This window comes from Leguminivora glycinivorella, chromosome 2 (genome assembly GCF_023078275.1).
Source record: "Leguminivora glycinivorella isolate SPB_JAAS2020 chromosome 2, LegGlyc_1.1, whole genome shotgun sequence".
Lineage (NCBI taxonomy): Eukaryota > Metazoa > Arthropoda > Insecta > Lepidoptera > Tortricidae > Leguminivora > Leguminivora glycinivorella.
In genome coordinates, this window is record NC_062972.1 from 19,680,781 (window position 1) to 19,702,203 (window position 21,423).

At 35.7% G+C, this 21,423-nt stretch overlaps 1 protein-coding gene across 7 annotated transcripts in view; it reads right to left on the bottom strand.

Annotated features, from left to right (window-relative positions):
- Positions 1 to 20,739, bottom strand: part of LOC125242243 (NADPH oxidase 5) — a 58,639-nt gene extending 37,900 nt beyond the window's left edge. Inside the window, exons 1-2 of one of the 7 annotated variants that reach the window (XM_048150987.1) lie at positions 20,677 to 20,739; positions 15,430 to 15,827 (exon numbers count right to left, since the gene is read on the bottom strand). In XM_048150987.1, the coding sequence (XP_048006944.1) occupies positions 15,430 to 15,780 (351 nt within the window). In that variant the 5' untranslated portion in view covers positions 15,781 to 15,827; positions 20,677 to 20,739. Of the gene's footprint in view, positions 1 to 15,429; positions 15,942 to 20,523 lie in introns of all 7 variants that reach the window. The other 6 variants (XM_048150981.1, XM_048150985.1, XM_048150982.1 and 3 more) reach the window with 6 other exon arrangements.
- Between the last annotated feature and the right edge of the window lie 684 nt (positions 20,740 to 21,423).

The window sequence follows — 21,423 nt, forward strand, 5'->3', positions numbered from 1 at the left end:
CAATTAAGCAATAAAAACCTTAAATTATCCAGTTCTGATATTCAGATCACCGCGCTTGCAGCGCCTATGCAGCCTGTAAGTCTTTATCGCAGGGTATCTAGCCAACATCTCAACTGCTTACGCTCCGTAGCGTGGCCACATCTCGGACACTGGCGATCAAATATGTATATGAAAGAGTGGCGTTCCTAGCACACAGTCTAAGCTCGTGTAGGTGAACGCGTACTATGCTTGTATGAGTGAAATATGACAGGTCGACTTGGCGTTTTTGACAGGCGGTAACTGTGAGGTAACCGAGAGGGGGTGGGCGGCACTTTCAGCGGGGAGCGGGAGTGGCCATACTGTACGATAGTACTCTTCATTATTATACTGTGGCGTGGCTCTCTTTACCTTCCGTGTTGGTGCGACAAAGCAAGTTGCGTTTCAATCGCCATTCGCCACGTAGCGTCAACGGTTGTCACTTTGACTAGGCTCACAAGTTTCCGTAAAAAGCCTATAATTAAAACCATCAATCACCAGTCTGTCTGTTCGGGCTATATACGCCTTAATTAGGAAATTTTACGTAAAAAACGAAATATCTTGGTGGTTAGTTAGTGCTTATATTTGTAATTGATAGGTAGGTTCCGTATTATATTTTGTTCAGTAAGCATTAAGTCCGCCTTTTTGATTTTTCTTTTGTGCAATAAAGATTAAATAAATAAATAAACATGATTAGGTACATCTAGGTCTTATCTTTCTACATGAATTTGAGCAAATGACTATTTCATATGATATACTTCACCATTTTGAAAGAGACTTTTACTTGAAGGTACTATCGACAACACTGTTAACTGTACATTTGTAGTCCCTATTACGAACAGCATAAAGTCTACCGATGGTTAGTTACGAGTGTTGTCGTTTGTACCTGATTGTATATTCGACAATTGTGTCGCTTAACTTCAAGCTCGGGTAAATCTATTCTGCTTTAAGGTTGATTCTGTATAAAAATATGTATATATAGTCTGAAAAAGAATCAACCTTATAGCAGAATAGATTTACCCGAGGTTGAAGTAAAGCGACACAATTACTTATTTGAATTAATTTGCACCAACAGAATATTAAATGAAATCCCACCCCAGTAGAAGCTGTTTGAATATCTTTTCTAATATTAAGTAAAAACTGTATAAGTACCTTTACCTATATTTTTTCTGAGATAAAATAGGCAAAGAACCTACTAAAGCGGAACCCTAATCTTACGTTGGAAATGACGAATTTAGTCGTCAAACTTCATTAGAGCGAACTTGCGTAAAACTGGTGTAATTGGACCTTATACATAATTCGGCTCACGAATAAATACTCCACAAGTATAGTTAGCAACGTCCGCAGTGCAATACTTGGAATTTATCTCATAGACTACGATTATTAGTTGATTTGTATTGTTTTGTATGAATATAATTGAAATAGCTACAAAGGTAGTATTATACTACCACTACCGGTGTTATTACCACTAAACAGTAGGTATGGTTCGCGTCACACGTACAGCTTTTAAACACGCCAAAGCTCTTCAATAGTTCCGGAGTACAAATGCAATGCAATGTATTTACTTCGCCAATACTGGTAGGTTGCCTAGGCCATAACTAAGTAATAAAACACTTAAGTAATATTTGTTACATTTTGAAATAGTTATATATCTACTCAGTTTTTTAATAATAAATATAAACACTACAAATAGAGGACATTGCCAAATCCGTGAGAGCCGCTTCACAGGAAATTTATTTGACACCAACTTCGGCGATGCTATAAAGACTGTATCGTTACCTAAGTATTAAATACAACTTAATCCTGGCATCATAAACTATCCAGAGCTTTAAAAAGAAAGCTGATTAGACATAATTGTATGACATTGATCACAGAATTGATTTCCTTTTTGGTGTTCACATTTTGTTCGCATAAAAAAATGCAAGGCCTTACTACGCAACAGCGAAAATCGATTGTGAACAAATGGTGAACTGTAAAAGGTATCACATACCGAAAACTAGCACAAACGGAAGGGGTTAGTGTGGGGGCAGTTCAAACTGCCCCCACACTAAGCCATAAGTACGGTGAAGACTGTACTTTCAATGACCGACAACGACCAGGGCAAAAACCAGGTCCATCCAACCCAAAACTGGACCAAAAGATAGTAAAGGCGTTTGCATCTAATATATATCTATCTGTTCGAGACATCGCAAAAAAATTGAGGACGAGTATCGGAATGGTCCATCGTGCTACAAAGAGAAATTATTTAGACATCCAAAAAATATATTTAAATGAAAAGGCCAAACATTTGTACCTACCTAAGTAATCGCCGATGTCGACGTATTTGTGATACGTGTAAAGTCCCCGTGACGATTATTTTACATCAGATTTTCAACTTCGATCTTTAAACCCTAATACAGTGATGCAGACCCACAGATTACCTGAACGGGGAGTTATTTAAATTTAAATTTTACAAAATTATTACATACGTAGGTACATACGTTCATACAATCACGCCTCCTATAAATCCGTATCCTATTTTTATAGGGGTAGGCAAAACACATGAAGTTTCCGAGTCACTCTTGGCAATTAAGGGGTATGTAATGAAACGAAAATTTTACATTGCAGTGTCAGGTTGCCAGCCTCTCGCCTACGCCGCAATTTAACTTGAATCGCATATACGACTTCTACAACACCCACTGGAAGAAAGGGGGTGGTGAAATTCTTAACCCGTCATCAAATCGTTTATGACTTTATGTTTATTTGCAACTCTTCGGTTACGATGCTGCAGAGTTACTGCCTGCCATACTTCGGTGCATTAGTAGCATTGGACAGACTGAAAACGCGGAGATGCTATTGATCCATAAAATATCTCACGAAAGGTAGTCTGCCACTGTCCGTTAAGCGGACGAGACTCATGGACATGTGCGTACTTCCAATTCTCACCTACGGTGCACAAACTTGATGGTATTTGACGGCGAGTTAGAGGTCCTAACTAGGGGTTTGTCAGCGAGTTACGAAGCGCACCATATTAGGTGTTAAGTTAGCGGATCTTATTCGGAACACCACGCTGCGCTCACAAACAAAAATTGTCGATGTAATTCGGGAAGCAGCCAAGCTGGAGTGGGACTAGACTGGTCATATCTGCCGAATGCTGAACGAGCTATGGGCCAAGATTACTACAGAGTGGCAGCCCAGGTTTTTTAAGCGCTAAGAATAAGCGCAATGCATCTGTCAAGAAACGTGTCCGGAAGTAGTACTACTCAATTTTGTCTGAAAATAACACCTGTATTATAATGGATGACGAAACTTACGTGAAACTGGACTACAAGTCTTTGCCAGGTCCCCAGTATTACACAGTTCGCGAAAGAACAGAGGCTCGAGAAATTTAAAAAATAAATATGGTTTGGCAGGTAATTTGTGAATGTGGACTGAAATCGGGTGTATTTTTGACTACTTCACCTATTGACGCCGATATTTACATGAAGGAGTGTCTTAATTGATTTTTGATAGATATTAATCTTATTTTGAATCTCATCTTGCTATTGATGAATTGTGCTACGTTTGTCGCTTGGTTATGTGTAGGTACTACCGGAAGGACTGTAGATACAAGTTTATATTTGGGTGTTAATGTTAAATATGAAGCAATTTAAATAACTAGCCCATGCTAATATCGAAATTCAAGACCTGTTAGTACCTACTCATATAATTATTAGGGTGGAGCGAAAAAACACTTTTCTGGAATTAGCAAACCTAATAGTTATTAATCAATGCCCCTTAGTCTATGAAGCCTTTGTGTAAATTTTCAGCTTTTTAAATCAACATCTTCTGCCTCCGCACTAGGTTTGAAATTTTGAAAATCTCATACAAACCTGAAAATTCAACTTTTAGATAAAAAATGTTTTTCGGCAGTATTATGTTCAGTATACATTATTGATACATATTATTACAAGAAATTACCAAAAATTGCGAAAATAGCGTTAAAAATCGCCAATTTTCAGTATTTTAGCGGCTATTTTGGCGAATGTACTGAAACTAGACAAACTTTGGCGATTCATGACGCTATTTTCGCAACTTTTTGTAGTTTCTCATAATGATATGTATCAATAACATATACTAAACATAATACTGTCGAAATTTTTTTTTATCTGAAAGTTGAATTTTTAGGTTTGTATGAGATTTTCAAAATTTCAACCCTAATGCGGAGGCAAAAGATGTTGATTTAAAAAGCTGAAAATTTGCACAAAGGCTTCATAGACTAAGGGGCATTGATTGATAACTATTAGGTTTGCTAATTCCAGAAAAGTGTTTTTTCGCTCCACCCTAATAATTATTGGTATTTAGTAAGCGATTGGTTATAATGCTACACCCCATGAGTCAAACGAATCATGACGTTCCCTCGAGCCTTGCCCCTACAGGCTACACGAGCACATGTTATTATAAAGGCGTATTAAAATCAAAACCTACTATCACACTATCTACGTTTCATGGCACAGCTGTAAGCTATTAGATTATATCTCTCTATCGACCTACAAAGCGTGTCACGTATCGACAGTACATTTTATCTCTCTCGTACTTCTCTCCCTCTTGCTATCAATTATGAACTTTATAAAGTAAATAATAGCACCGCGTTTACAATTAAGCAATTGAGAGAGATGCGATGTTGGTAAAGTTACCGTGTGACATGTAATGTATGCTCGCTAGTCCTCGAGTAGGTATCAGCATTGCCTCATGACAAACGAGGGAGGATGTAGGTCGCTGGCTGCGATTATAGCGGGCACATTAGACTACAGCCTGTAATATCCAGCTGTTTGCCTATGAACTGTTACATTGAGTCATGTGATATATTTCAATCATACGCTGCGACCTCTACGCTAGCTTACAGCCTTATCCTTAACACAGTTTATTGTTTCACGACTCAACATGTTTCTTAATCTTATTCAGTTTTATTTGCAGCGGGTTTGATAGGATCCAATCGAGAAGACGAAATTGGCATCTAACACAGTATGATTTAAACACATTTTCGCTTCTATGAACAATCTACTATCTACTACCTAGTTTGATTTCATTACTCAACCCAGTTAACTGTGGAGTACCACATCAGTTGCCTTAAAGCCTAGTAAATAGACATAAACGAGCGTCCTGAAATGTTGACAGTATCTTCTGTTCATTAATTACAATTTTTCTGTTAAGCTCTATCTGCCCTATATTCTGTTTGCGCTTAGTGTTGAGGCCGCCTTTTGTGCCTTTAATGCATTAAGTAAAAAAAAAACGGCCAAGAGCGTGGCGGGCCACGCTCAGTGTAGGGTTCCGTATTTTTCTCAAAAACTACTGAACCTATCAAGTTCAAAACAATTTTCCTAGAAAGTCTTTATAAAGTTTTACTTTTGTGATTTTTTTCATATTTTTTAAACATATGGTTCAAAAGTTAGAGGGGGGACACACTTTTTTTCCTTTAGGAGCGATTATTTCCGAAAATATTAATATTATCAAAAAACGATCTTAGGAAACCCTTATTCATTTTATATACCTACCCAACAATATATCACACGTTGGGGTTGGAATGAAAAAAAATATCAGCCCCCAGTTTACATGTAGGGGACCCTAATAATAGTTGTATTTTAACCGAGTGTGGAATTGCAACACGAACTAGCGAATGGATTCTAGGGTTGAACTACGAGCTAGCGAATGGATTCTATGGTCGAACCACGAGCGAAGCGAGTGGTTCGAAAATAGAATCCTGAGCGAAGCGAGTAGTTCAAAAATAGAATCCTGAGCGTAGAGTGTTGCAATACACACGAGGTAAAATAACTTTGCATCCCGTGTGTAACACATAACTTTTCACCTCACTAAAGCGAGGAAACACGCAATAAAAAAAACAACTGGAACATAATTGCACAGAAATTAGTCAATTTGCGTTTATTACAATTTCCACGATGCACCCACCGACACCACAAAAGTTTCAAATTAAGAATCAAGAAGAAAAATCTATCTGGGTGCGTTCCGTTTCACGCGTTTTGAGATTGCAATGTTACTTAAGGTGCGTTCTGAATAAGTACAGTGGAAAAGTCAAAAATACAATTTCTTGTACGATTTCAAGTGTTTTATGGTAAAATCATGTTATAAAATTGTATAAATTTAATGTTTTTAGTCGGATACAATTCGATATGAAATTATTTTTACGTTCAAATCACACGATTTGTTAAGACAATTTAAGCACAGGGAGAAAATTGTCTTGTCTGGGACATGCCTTTACAAGAAATTATATTTAAAAAAGTAACTAATGACACGTTCTGATTTCAAATATTCTTTGCACTCTTGTGGATAAAATGCGATTTTGCTATCTGTTTTTAAAGAATAAAAAAGTCCTTTCCGAGCTAGTGAGGTGAAAAACATTTTTTTCCATTTTTTATTTTTGCACTTTGTCGGCGTGATTGATATACATATTGGTATCAAATTTCAGCTTTCTAGTGCTAACGGTTACTGAGATTATCCGCAGACGGACGGACGGACGGACGGACAGACATGGCAAAACTATAAGGGTTCCTAGTTGACTACGGAACCCTAAAAATAAATATTATATTTAAAAACATGACGGGGTCTTATTTCATCGTTTCGGCAACAATTAGACATAATTTAGCTAATTTTTTTTTTGTTATAATAAATAGAGCAACCGACACGCTCGAAAAACTTCTTTGAACACCTTCAAGGTAAGTACATAAAAACTATATACTACATAGCACATATATATACTCTATTGACGGATCTGGGTCATTCAATATACGCACTGCCATTGGTTGGAGTCGAGTCCGGCGCGGCCAATGGTCATAGCTCCGCCAATGCCAGCTGTCAGGTGTGACAGGTGACAGGTCAAACTTATAACTATGTAAATCATTAAAACTTTTCACCGTACCAGAAGGTTTTATTTTAACTATGTTGTCTGCCACTGAAAATTTGCGATACCATAGCAAGACATTTTGCCACTGGTAAATCCTGTCCAGTTTTCTATGATCAAGTACGCCATAATATTAGAAAGATTGAGAGGCTGACATAAGCAATGTGTTGCAAAAAATATAAGCCATTTTTTGATTCTTTGTATGTAACAAAACATAAAAACAGAGATGACTGGGTATTACAAAATAGTCTGTTCAATGCAATGAAAACGACATACGAGTAAAGTATGTCGCAAGGACTTTATCATGACTTCACATAAAAATATTTTTAAATTGTCATTGCAATAGTCAGAATGCAATTATTTTCTTTACACAGATACTTCAGTAGAAAAGCTAAAACATAGCTCCGTTTATTTATGTTATGATGACCATTTACTATCTAAAAGGTATCATGTCTCATTTCAGACTCGCATTATCTATAAATCTTGCCCATTAAAAATGACTATACCATTTAAACCGAGCCTGTTATATCACAGAGCCACACGTCACCGTTTTTGCCCAGGGCACCAGTCCATCAACGCCACACCACTCAATCTAAGCTAACGAATTCGCTTTTTGTCCTGCTCGCACCAAAATGTGTGGATGAATAATGTATGACCCGTGTATGGTGCGCGGACGCAGGATCAGCAATCAGAAACTGATAATGCACATATTTTAGGTTAGACTTGGCTACATTTTGATCTATAATGTTTCTCTGGGGTGTTTTCGTAATTATCAACATGTTGTTTATAGCTACGGAAAAAGGAGAAACCCCTTTTAATTTAACATGGAAACATAAATGGTCACATAGGAAACGTATTGAAATTTCAAAGCTTTTGCAATGGGTCAAAGTTGTATCATATCATATTTTAGGATATGGTGGAGTATGTTAGGGTACCTATGTGCCCTATTGGAACAACCGGCTATGTCTGTACTAGATAAAACCATCCACAAGTTCTTTGAAGTTTCTTAATCTTTAATCTCAAATATGTCGGTAAATATACAAATATTGTTCGAACAGTCATTAAATGTAATTGGCAATTTGGCACACTAAACTAATATTCGCAATATCATATTAGGTACTTAACCTTTACTGACCACAGAAAATTGCCATTAAAACGGAAATTACTTACAAAATTAACGTTAAAGTTCACAGCAATATAGGAATCGTGCAGACTATTTTGAAGTTAACTGTTTATCGTCGATTAAACCAACAATTCTTTTGTAAACTCGCAGATGCAAGGTTTACGAGTCATAGCATAGCATAGTTCAGTCGTTGTGATTTTTTTCAGGTTTTACAATGTTTGCAATTATTAAATAGAGTATCCACCGGTTATATGGTAGGCGTATTCAGTGGATACATGTAGAACTCAACATCATAGTGTAATAATAGAAAAAATGGATTAGTTACAATGACCCCCCAGTCGAGATTTGTCCCGCTGTACCTTATAAGAAAATACATTATCGTAAGTATCATCATGCAAGATTTGCAAGGTATTTTGTGATACAACAATTTACAAAATCATGATTCATGAAACTTTGAGAACATTCTGAAAATCTCCCGTTATTCAAAATAAGTTCAATGAAAAATATCTGTGACTTGTAGACAGACATGAGACAAAATTGACACAAGGTTCCGTTTCGTTATAATACCCGTTTTATTGTCTATTGATGTTTTTACTGTAGCTTCTAAAGCAGCACTTAACTCTTTTTTTTTTCTGAAGATCCAATACGTGGTAAATGGTCAATGAACACATAACGCGTTGATCCGACTTGCGCAAACATAGCCCATTCAAATCGATCCCATTCACTTTCGCGAATCAAATCGAACCGCATGCTTGCGAAATAAAATAAAATAGACATTTTACGACGTGAGGTTGATTAAATTAGTTTCCTGTAAGCTCTTATATGTAGGCGCAAGTTCACTAAAACGCGCAAGTTAAAGGTTTGGTTTCCTCAAAAGTTTGTCACGTCAAACAAACGTGACGTGACAGTTATCTGCTGGGTTATGCTAATCCATACTAATATTATAACTGGGAAAGTGTGTGTGTCTGTTTGTTTGTCCGTCTTTCACGGCAAAACGGAGCGACGAATTGACGTGATTTTGTGACTCTCCATCCCTTTAATTATGTGGAAATAGTTGAAGGAATGGAGAGTAACATAGGCTACTTTTTGTCTCTTTATAACGCGAGCGAAGCCGCAGGGAAAAGCTAGTAACAAATAAAATAAAAAAATATTGGGGATACCTTACAAAGATCAACCTCGCCTTTGTGGCTAGGCTAAGCAAAGTTCACAGTTGTAACATCACACTAGTATGGTGACGGGTTAACACATTCAAAGCCAGCAGGTGCGATTTTGTACGAAAATTGACACAAATATGTGTCGCGGCACCGAAAGTGTTAAGAATTCCGCCTTCCCTCCCGTGGGGTTATACATAGAAGTTGACTATAGTACCTAGTACCTACACGGTTCAATTATTATTATTATTATTATTTCGTTTTAGACAGGCAGCTGATGCTGGTACGTCTAAATCATAGTTCACTTTGCACGATTTCACTACTTAGATAGATAAATACTTACTACTTAGGTAGATTAATTATGGTTTGGATGTCGGGCTAGCAACCTGTCACGGCAATATCACGATTTCATTTTCTTTTAACCCGTTAATTGCTAAGGGTAACACTGAAACTTGAGTAGTTTTATGTGATCTGTCTACTTGTATTCATGATTTCATGTATGTTCCGTTGTAATCAGCATAATTTTATTGACGTGTCTATACTTACTTACCTACTGATAGTTAAAATCAATAGAAAAATAAGTACTATGGTAATCCACCATCGGAAAAACTGGACTTTACCGCAAAATTTTAAAACTTCCATTCCACTCGTCAATATTCCTTTCTCTTACGAGTAGATTACGACATTTACGCTCTAAAATAAAAACAATAAGAACGACTGGCGTTCAATGTTGTGGGAACAAATGACTTAACGACAGCAGATTTGTGTTAAGCTTGTCTTCTTCGTTCTCATTATTTAATATGAATGCGATATGTGGGTTAATTTAAATTTCAACGATGACGATGAATGAAAGTGAAATCGATCGCAAAAAGCTCCTAAAGAAGGTTCATGGTAAGTTGGTAACAGTATAAATAATGACATGTGATTAGGAATCTGGTTCAGATCCTTTGTTAAGCTGAAGTTCAAGCCTACCTATATTCATGACTGCCACCTATGACATCATATCGCACGCGAATATTAGTGTCGCACTATAAGTATAGGTACGAGTACATCACTTCATCACAAGTAAAATTTAAATATATAGGCATCTACTTATGTACCTTCCAGAAAATGAAGAAACTTCTGACTAACAGGAGAATAAAATTAAGATTGAGATGGCGATTGGTCAAATGTTACCTACATCATCCCCATTCTTATGTATGGTTCCGAAAGCTGGACCCTAAAAAATTTGGTCAAGAAACTAATAGCTTTTGTAATGTGGACACAGAATATATAATAGTACAAGTACAGAAGGCCCACTGCTTTGATGTTCACGAAATGCCGCCTTTTTAAATGCCTACAAAATTCTAACAAAGAAACGAGCCGCACGTGCGCAGCGTCGGATGATAGGGTTGCCTATGGATTAAAAAAAATTAATTCGCAGATAAAATGTTATACTATATATTCAAGTCTTGGGTGCTTTCTTTATATATACAGTATTTATATATATTTGTTTAAGCCTTCATCATCACAAGCCTTATTGGATTTTTCCGTGGGACTTAATCAATAAGATCTGTGTAAGATTGTCCTATTTTATTCATGATGTATATTTAACTAAGCATTATTAGCCATTCCACACGTGGACATCGCATATGAACCTTAAAAAAAACTCGCGACGTAATGTAACAATAGAAAGTGCGAACGTGCGTTCCGTGAGAACGCGCGCCACCCCTGATTAGGCCGCGAACTCGCGGCCGCCAGCATGTACTTGTAGCGCGGCGATAGAATCGCGGAGTGAGCCGCCCCTGATGTGGATATATAAAATAAAATGGACTAACAGAGTAACAAATTTGAGAGTTCTGGAAATAATGAAAAAAGACCTAGAAATCGTATCAACAATAGAGAAAAATTTCCGGTAACACTCAAAACTTCAGACACCCCAACTGATTTTTATTTTTTTAAACTCATTTAGAGTATTTATCTTTTAATCTGATGGTTACTTTTTTTTAATTGAATTTTTAATTTTCTGTACAGCTCTACTTGACTTTTAGCTCTACACTCAATAAAATAATTGCTAACTTCCACCATAAACCATAAAACTATTTATTTGTGTACGTTACTGCAACGACATAAGGTTTACCAATAGACAGCTAAGATGTCACTGTAAAACACTTTAAAACTTTGTCACAGTAAACTTCAAATTGGACAGGTAATCGCAGTAAGCAAATTTAAACCCAATATTTAAAATGACAAGGTTGTAATTAGGTACGAGTTCAATTTGTTATGACTTATGATAAACATTAAGATTAAACTGACAAACAACGTCAAACTCGTAGAGGAAAAAATAATCGTCCAAGTAACCAGCCAGTATTAATACCCCTAAATACTGAAAAAGGTAAACAACCTCTAGCAATGCGATATACACAATGTTGTCTTACGAGTACAATAGAATAGGCACGTAAAAAATAACTAATAATACAAATTTAAATAAAAATATTACCCCCATCAAGATATAGCTCAATCGATTCTACTCTCGATTCTGAACAAACTGTTTTCAGGTTTTTAGTGTTAAGTGAAACACGGTGTATATATGTCGCAGTAAGATAGATAAAGCCGTTATATAGTTATAACCCTAGGGATATAATTATATGTCGTGACATAGTTAAACGAAAGCGATTAATTGCTATCTTACTAGGAATATAACTATAATACGTTACTAGTTTAGTGATATAATTATATGACTGGATTCAGTTTAGTGAAATGATTGTAGGCAGGAGTGCGGCCATGCGGCGGAGGTATAGTTATAACCCTAGTGATATAATTATATGCCGTAACATAACGATATCACAGAAAAAGTGGCGAAAATTCAATAAATAATTATGCACGAAAACTCAACCGTGACGTGAACGACAACTGATGCCGAACGACTGCCTTGTGGTAGCGGGTAAGCTCCGCCCCCGTCTCCACTGCATCCCCGCACTACACTGCTACAATTATACTACTGAACTTAATCCAGTAATGTAACTATATTACTTAACTAGAGACGTATTATAATTATAATATATTATTCCTAATATATTATCCCTAGTAAGATGGTAAGGAATCGCTTTCGTTTAGCTATGTTACGGCATATAATTATATCCCTAGGGTTAATACCTCCGCCGCACCGCCGTAATCCTGGCTACAATCATTTCACTAAACTGAATCCAGTCATATAATTATATCACTAAACTAGTAACGTATTATAGTTATATTCCTAGTAAGATAGCAATTAATCGCTTTCGTTTAACTATGTTACGACATATAACTATATCCCTAGGGTTATAACTATATAACGGCTTTATCTATCTTACTGCGACATATATATATTGGAATTGAATAAATACAACCTAATATAAAGACTGTATCGTTAAGTATGAGGACAACTTTGAGTAGCCGTATTTATTTGCTATTATATTTTTTTCTTAAAACAAGACATAGGCTTAATAAGGCACATAATAAGGTTCACATTTTGTCCTAGAAACTCGACGTAAAGCAAGTGGTTTAGACAGTATTGACTTAATCCTCCCGAGTAACAATTACGATTCCGGACAAATGCTACTAGAAAATTCACAAAGTGCGTAAAAAACGATACGATTGCGAAAAAAAATTGTACTGTGTGAACCTCAACGACATATGATCCACAAAGCAGAATATCTGGACATAGTCTAGCCATAGTTATTTTTAAGAAATAAAGTTCAGGATCTGTGTATGGCGGCCATTTAGAGAATGTGGCATGGTGCTTCCTCTAACTCCGACTTTGATGTCGAATTTAACTATCATACACTGTTTATATCGATTTGGTTTAGGCACTGTTCAAACACCGTGAATGTCAATTAGACTTTGGCCTATGGCTAATTTTTTTATCTGTTTCTCTCATCCTGCTTGCATCAAAAATTTACGACAATCCGGAACGTTGCTCAAAATAGCGTTTTTTTTAATTATATAAATTCACCGCATTTATTCTGCAAGTACCCAATTGAAAAACCATGAAGAGGACTCTTAAAGAATATATTTTGGCAGCATATTAACCTTTGTTTGTTGAAAATGTTGAAATCGTGCAAACAGTCATTGAAATATTCTCAAATTAAGCCAGATAGGGGTTGTCCGAAATTTATTTGCTAGACCTTAATGAAAGTACCATAAAGTCTCTAAAATAAAATAAAAATTAGACTTTCTTATATCAAATAGTGCTTACCAATACCTTCAGATCATACTCTCGGAACATAATAATATAAAATTATGCACATGTCAACATTTAGACGAGGTTTGTTTTGTCCTTATACTTATCGATACAGTCCTTAATTGAAGGGAAAATTTAAGGGAAGCGTGGCCGTGGTAGAAGGCGCATATCATGGAGTAAGAATATAAAAGACTGGTTAAAAGCGATCAGCATAGACAAACTAATTTGCATGACTGAAAATAGAGAGACGGATATATGGTCGCCGACCTCCTGGGCGGAGATGACACATAAAGAAGAAGAAGACTTATGTAAGTAGATAAAAATAAAACAATACAAGTACCGCAACTATGGTTACCACTTGAATGTGTGGTGCCTTAGTGTAAACTGTAATGCTGTGGTTTTTTTTTTATTAAATGTGAAAAATGCAGTGGACTCGCCATGTCATTTCACATTGCAATGATTGACGTCATATAAACTTGTAATTTCGGCTCGTAAAAGATGATGAGGTACTTGGCGGTTTTTACAAGGCACAAATACAGCTGTTACTGTCCTTATTAGGTGATATTGTCGATCGTGCCGTTTGCGCAAGAACCGGAGATTTTGAGTTACTTTTGAGCCATAAAAATGCAACTGTATCAATTGTTGCGCGAAATATAAATTGCATGATCTTGATACTCTTGGCATAAGTGCAGTATAACATTGGCGGTAACTTTCAACGCGAGTTCATATAAAAGGAAATCACTGACTGGCTGCCATAATTAAGACGAAAATCTTGTTAATATGATACATAAAACTAGTAAACATTTTAATATAATTAGACACGTTACGTTACACAAACGCGTCGCAACGCATTAATCGATATTTTTCGGCACGTACCATTAACCACAATTTATTACCGCACTGACCTCAACGAGTTCGGGTTCACGTTAATAGTTTATTTGAAAGTAATACTAGCATACATCAAAAATATAGTAACGTGTTTGAAAACAGTAAGAGAGTCTCGGGGTCATTATCATAAATAAGACATAAGTAGACACCAATGTGTGAACTCACAGTAAACACTAACTAAAGTAAAAACAGATCCAAATTGGAAAACCAGTCACGCTCACCCCGCAACCACATTATCTATATTACGACCTTAAACTAAATAAAACCACCTTAATCGAATTTGGAGAATGTAAATCAGTAGGTTGTATATTGTATTGTTTTGGTATACATTTAGGTAGGTACATCTAGGTCGTCTTGGGACGTTCCTAACATACAAAATTTTAAGCACTCATTTCTTTCTTTTGCTATATTTTGCAAAAGAAAGAAATGAGTATTGTTACTAACAGACCCCTTAGCACAACATGCCTTGTCGCGCGCGAGTCCATACATTATGCGCGATTTCAAGTATGGACTCGCGTGCGACAAGGCAAGTTGTGCTAGAGGGTCTGGTAAGTTGTTCCACAATACGCGACTAGCATTTAAAAAAAAATACCTAATCAATGAGATAATAATTAGGTTGAGACGCTGATTCTCATGTAGCGACTGTGGTAGAGCAGAGCTTAATGTGATTAACAGACGGATTTCCGTTGACGACTCGTTATTTCGACGCCGCGGTTTAGGCGTTAACGCGACAGACGGGTAACTTACATATACAAACATTATATATTTCGAAATGCGCATATAAGGTCATAGTTACTAAAAACTCGTGTAACAAATTACCCACTTATTGTTTATTTTGAAAGTCAGTTTTATTTTTGTACTTATGTAGTACTTATCTACTAATGAATGTCTTTTATTTATATGTACCTACTCAAAATTAAGTAGCTTTAAATTCATTTAGGCCCATTTGCACCAACCACTTAACTCAGGGTTAGTGGGCTGTCATCTGTCAAATTCCATATAAAATGGTGGGTTAACCCTCCATTCTCGTTGGTGCAAGTGGTCCTTAGAGAATTATGATCAAGTCAAGTAGGTACCTACTCAAGAATTTAGTCTTGAAATTGAACATTGATTGAGATAAAATTACTACTTAAAAACTTACCTTAAGTAATTATAATTTTAAAGCGTAAGTTCTTACCTCATCCTGAAAGGCTTTGTGCAGCGACTCCTTATTGTACTTCTGATCTCCTTGCCTCAGGATCCCAGAGCATTGCTTCAGAAGTGACAGCCGCATCCTCTCTTTCGCACTCTCTTCTTCCATAAAGGACATGCGGTGTCCATTCCGCGGAACTCCCAACAAGTCCTTCGAGTCTCCTTTTTCCCCGCCATTTTGTATTTTCACTTCTAGAGGCTTTATTCCGTTGGTCTCAGTTTTCCCGCCATCAGTTTTGTCTATGGTTATGGTTATTTTTTCTGGTGTTTTTTCTTCGTTCTCACTTTTAGTGTCGATTGCTAATTGGCCGTTGGATTCCATGTTTATTTCGTTCATCACTGGTATATTTTATTCATGTTTGCTTGGCACTTCATTTCATTTCACTGAGTAATTTGAATAGCACAAGGCGTAGAAATGTTTAGTGTAGTCAGTTTTTTATTTTTAAAATCATGTTTTATATGTGCGTATTTACTACTCATAAAGAAATCTCTTTTTAACTAAGAAATAGCTAACTACTTAAGTACATAAAATGTGCTTACTTTATTAGTTCGTTGGCATGAGTTTCAGTGTCTACTGACTGTTCGATATCTATAGCCACCATGTGAAGATTGCAAAATTTATGCAAATGGAATAAAACTTAAACTTAGAATACATTGATACTAATTAAAATTAAACATAATGGCATAATGTAATTAATACCTTAATGGGAAAAATCACTTATTATTAAATAGATTCGTACCACCTACATGAAATGTTTTAGGAGTGTATAAATAGCTTAATCATACGAAACTGAATCAAGTTTTAAAGTAAAACTAGCAATAGGCGTGATAAATGTAATTCAATCGTACATTTCGTGCATAAATATCATAAATTACTACACCTAGGCGGAATGATTTTGCGCATTAATTAATAAATATGTTAGTATGTTAAATATTACTCTCAGGTATTAAATTGTAAATGGTATATATTTACCAGCTCTATATATGTTTAGCAAACAAATACACCCGAATAGAACTCTAAATACAGTTGCAGTGTTTCGGGCTCAGAGCATGGGGTCCTCCCTGGGCGTAAAGCCAGAAAATACACAATAGTCATATGGCCCAATCGAATAAATATTTCAGCTACCTGGGTACCCACAGTGACTGAGTAGGTATATGATGGTTTGCGGGGTTGCCAATTATGAACTATTCTCTTTATTTACATGAACATATTTACATAATTATATAAGAAACTAAGACTAAACTTAAAAGCTAGCTAATGTCTAAAATAGGCCCTTGAGGCATTGTACCAAGGATACTGGCGACATTTCCTCGCTGTATCGCAATGCTGATACGTTGTGCGAGGAAGTCGCCAGCTCTTCGGTCACCAGTTACCTCAACCAGACGCTTCGCGATTTCTGTGAACAACTTGTTCGCGCTGGGGCCCCATGGACCTAGAGTTTCTTAAAGTTTTCGTTGCCAATTATTAGATACAGACTTTTAATAGCTGCTATAGAAATAAAACGAGTGAGCAACTAAAAGCTTCCAATTTCCTTCTACTTTAAAACTGGCAAATGCTAAAATCAAACATCGATAAAGTAATGGCGATAAATCAGTCAATTAAAGTAACCAGGTGAAAGTCTCAATTGAGCGAATAAATCTAATCAAGACCACAGTTTCACTTTTTATGGCAAAGCTAGTTTTTAATGGGTAGGTATGCGGTATGCGCAAACACTCAATATTGTGCTTCAAGAGCTTTTAAACGATTGATCAGAAAAAGCGAAGACTGGCGAATAGATATTAGGTAGATACTTATAATCGAGCAGAGGTACAATTTTCCTAACAGACATCTAAAGATGTTTTTGAAAGAACGTATATGATTGTTACTTAGGTATACATGTGCATAATGCTCTTGTTTATGTGAGGCATTGCTAATACTTACCTAATATTTAATTTTAATAACAATAGGAGGGGCTTGGACTAGAATAGTTTTGTTTGTGTAGTGGGACGTATGTTGAATTTTTCATCATAAGTAGGTGTGAACGTGAAATAAGTAACGAAAATTGCAAAAAGATATAGGTATTATATCATATTGAATATGATGATATTAAAAATAAGTTTACACGTCCTTATTGCCAAGTACATATTTTAAGTAGCTATACGCTTTCCGTCTCGATATTGTAAAACTTGAATATACTCGTCATTTGCCCTTGCATACCTTCAGGCTGACGTTCGCGATGATTCCCTTGTACATTCACGCAGCTTTTACAAAGCTTAATTAGAATCACGGAAATAGCCAGCATGCTCGAGACAATGTATCCGCGATGTCACGCTTGCCACCTGCGGCCAGTTATGGTAATTGAATAGCTAGAGGATTACACATAAACGTGCTGGTAACCGGACTTATGGGAATCCGCGTATTTATTCAAAATGTTACCATGGTGATTGGCGATATGTTTTAGCAAACTCTTCTGACAGCGAATAATCTTTGACGATCTTATTCTATAAAGTTACATAGGGCATCTCTGATAAAATTTACTACTTTCGAACGCGCTACTTTCAAACATCAAAAATGTGTGTAAGTATGATAAGTTGATAACTTGGGGCAATGGCTAGTTTAAATGTTGGTAGACGTTTCCATTAGTAATTTCGCTTGTTAAAGCAATACGAGTTCCTTCATATACTCGTTTGTAATTATTTTAGGCTAAATAATTACAAACGAGTACGATAGCTTTATTCGTGTAGCCATAAAAAAAATACACAAGCTAAAGAAAATACGTTACCAAATATAAAGCCCAATACTTTATTTTTAAATTTGTTCGTGGACGCAGGTGAAGCTTAATGGATAGATACCACAAACCTTTAAAATCAATTTTTTTAACAGAACGAATTATGGCATCCAGTATGAGTAATAATTAATTACATAACACTGACTCCGACTGTGCGATGGGTCGACAAAAAATATTTTGTCATTGATTTAATTGCTGAGCCGATTCTGATGAGGCTTCTTACAGCAAGTTTTTGTGTCATCGTCATTAAGCTTTAATTAAGAAAGATGTGTCCATAAATAAATGTGATCGTCGAAGGATTTTTTACATCCATAAGTAATACATATTTTCAATTAAGAATATTTTTTCTTGTTATTGTTACCTCGATTTATGTTATAGATCAAATTAGGTATTTATATTATATGTTATGAATCATTGCGCTTTTGTGGATCACAATACGGCTGCCATAAGTTTACGAATATAAAAACCGGCCAAGAGCGTGTCGGGCCACGTTCAGTGTAGGGTTCTGTATCTAGTTTCTCGTATTTTTTTTAAACTGTTCAACCTATCAAGTTCAAAATAATTTTCCTAGAAAGTCTTTACAAAGTTCTATTTACTTTTGTTATTTTTTTCATATTTTTTAAACTTATGATTCAAAAGTTAGAGGGGGGGCGCATATTTTTAACTTTTGGAGCGATTATTTCCGAAAATATTAACAATATCAGAAAATGAATTTTGTAAACCCGTATTCATTTTTCAATACCTACCTATCTAACGTTATATATCATACGTTAATAGGGTTGAAATGAAAAAAAAACTCCCCACTTTACGTGTAGGGGGGGGGGGGGTACCCTAATAAAACATTTTTTTCCACTTTTTATTTTTGCACTTTGTCGGCGTGATTGATATGTTACATATTGACACACCAAATTTCAGCTTTCTAGTGCTAACGGTTACTGAGATTATCCACGGACGGACGGACGGACAGACAGACATGGCGAAACTATAAGGGTTCCTAGTTAACTACGGAACCCTAATAAAAAAGCATTGTTCCGTAATTTTTTCGATTGATTTTGAAATTCGCCCCATTAAGTATTCGCCGTAGACAAAAAAATGTTTTGCAGAAACGCAAAAAATATCAAATGATTGATAATAGATACATATGTGTTCCCGAGTATGCAGGAGTTGCTATTTGTGTACATTAAAATTATTAAAGCTTCTAGGTATTAACTAAATTAGGCAACTATTAAGTATTAACTATTTGTTAAAACCGCCTTCATATTTCCTGAACGATTAGATTCTTAATAAATTTAATTATAAGTACTTAAGTATCTATCTAAATTATCCGATTTCCATAATGCGACGGGTTAAATAAATTATAAACAAATAATTTGGCATATGGCATAACATATTTATCATCCAAGATCTCAATTAATTTAATAATGAAACTTTGATCAAATGTAATTCGCGCATTGAAGAATTAATATTTAATTAATATTCTAACTAACTAACTTATCTACACTCAGTAACTCAGCACTCTAAACAGCTGAAGCCCCTGTGTGAAGCCCGAAGGTATCTGCTTTTTGCCTATCCGTATATCGCTGAAAGAGAATCCTCCATCATATCGTATTTAAGTCTTCGTAATTCAGTAGGTAAAAAAAATAAAAGTAATTCATCATCCGCTTGGCCTTATCCCATTTACTTGGGCCGGCGCAGCATGTATAATTCCTCTATAATATATTTCTAATTAATTGTACTTACTCATAGTATTAAAAATAATTAATTCTTGTTAATTGTATGTTATTTTTGTTGGTAGGTGTAAAGTATATCACAAAATAGATTTGTTCGTACGTTGGTCTGTTTTTAATTGATTTTGTAAATATTGGTAGGTACTTTGGCAGTCAATAAGAGGGTACATTGATTCACGGTCATCAGGTTATTTAAATTATTTATGGCAATCATGCGTACATTAGGATAATTTTAATGCATATATATACACGAGCGAATCTAATCTAATAATCTAGTACGTACTTAGATGAACGGATGACGTCATGCCGGAATAATTTCAGTGCGCCTGCATGCCGTGAAAAAATAAGAGCAGATTTCAATGTTATTAACTTATTTTCAATAATTTTCGGGTTATTTGTGTATAATTTTCTAAGTAAATACCTAACAAAAATGATTTTCTCACCAAAAAGAGTAGAAATTAAAAAAAAGCAACATTATAGTGACATCCCTCACAAATCAATATGTCTGAGAAAACGGGACGACACTACGATGTTGCCACTTTTAATTTCTACTCTTTTTGGTCAGACTATATTTTGTTTACATACATACACACATATTCATATATCACCAAAATCTGCAATAATAGAAACGAATAACCCTCTAAAAAAAGAGATTTCCAATAACCATCGAGTAGCAAACACCTATCACTAATCACTATAGACTATTCCACCAATTATAGTTCATATGATTCCACCCACTTCACCCTTATTAGGTGCACATGCACTGAACTGTTGAGCTTCCAGTCCACCCTCGGTCGCGTCAGGCGAGCGCTCGCGCAGTGTCACGGATCTACACTGCGCCGCGCGACGATTATTTCGCCGATTAGAAAAGCTTCATATGTCTTCCGACAAATCCGTATTCATTTGTTTTGTTACTGGATCTCATAGTAGACTATGATTTGTATATTGGTCATGCTGATTAAATAGAGTAGCGATGTGTCGTTGGGTCGTTGTCCCCAAGATTTAAAACAGATTTGGTTTTAAGTTACCTAATATTTGAAGATAAGTATTTTTATTTGATAAAGGAGTGGTTTAAAGTGAAAACGCTTTCGCTTTTAAGTATTAGCGCTTTCCTTATAATAGATCTCTACTTTAAATTCTTATATTTAGTAATTTATAGGTAACATAGAATAATTAGTAATCGCCAGCGAAATAGAATTTTACTATGGTGAATTAAATTACCATATAATTGGTTTAGTTATGTATTTAATACTTATGAAAGTAAAGATTTTACTAATGAGACTAAATGCCTGATGAGCCTGAGCAGTCCTGAGGAAGGTCCTACCTCCTCTTCCTCTAGATATCCTGCCATCATAACAGCCGGGTGAAAGATGTCAAAATATAAGGGAGTCCGCTGTATGTTGTATTTGTAATTACATTTAACCCTCTAGATATACTATCTAAATATTCATCATCAACCACTTCTTGCATTATTTTCTAACACAG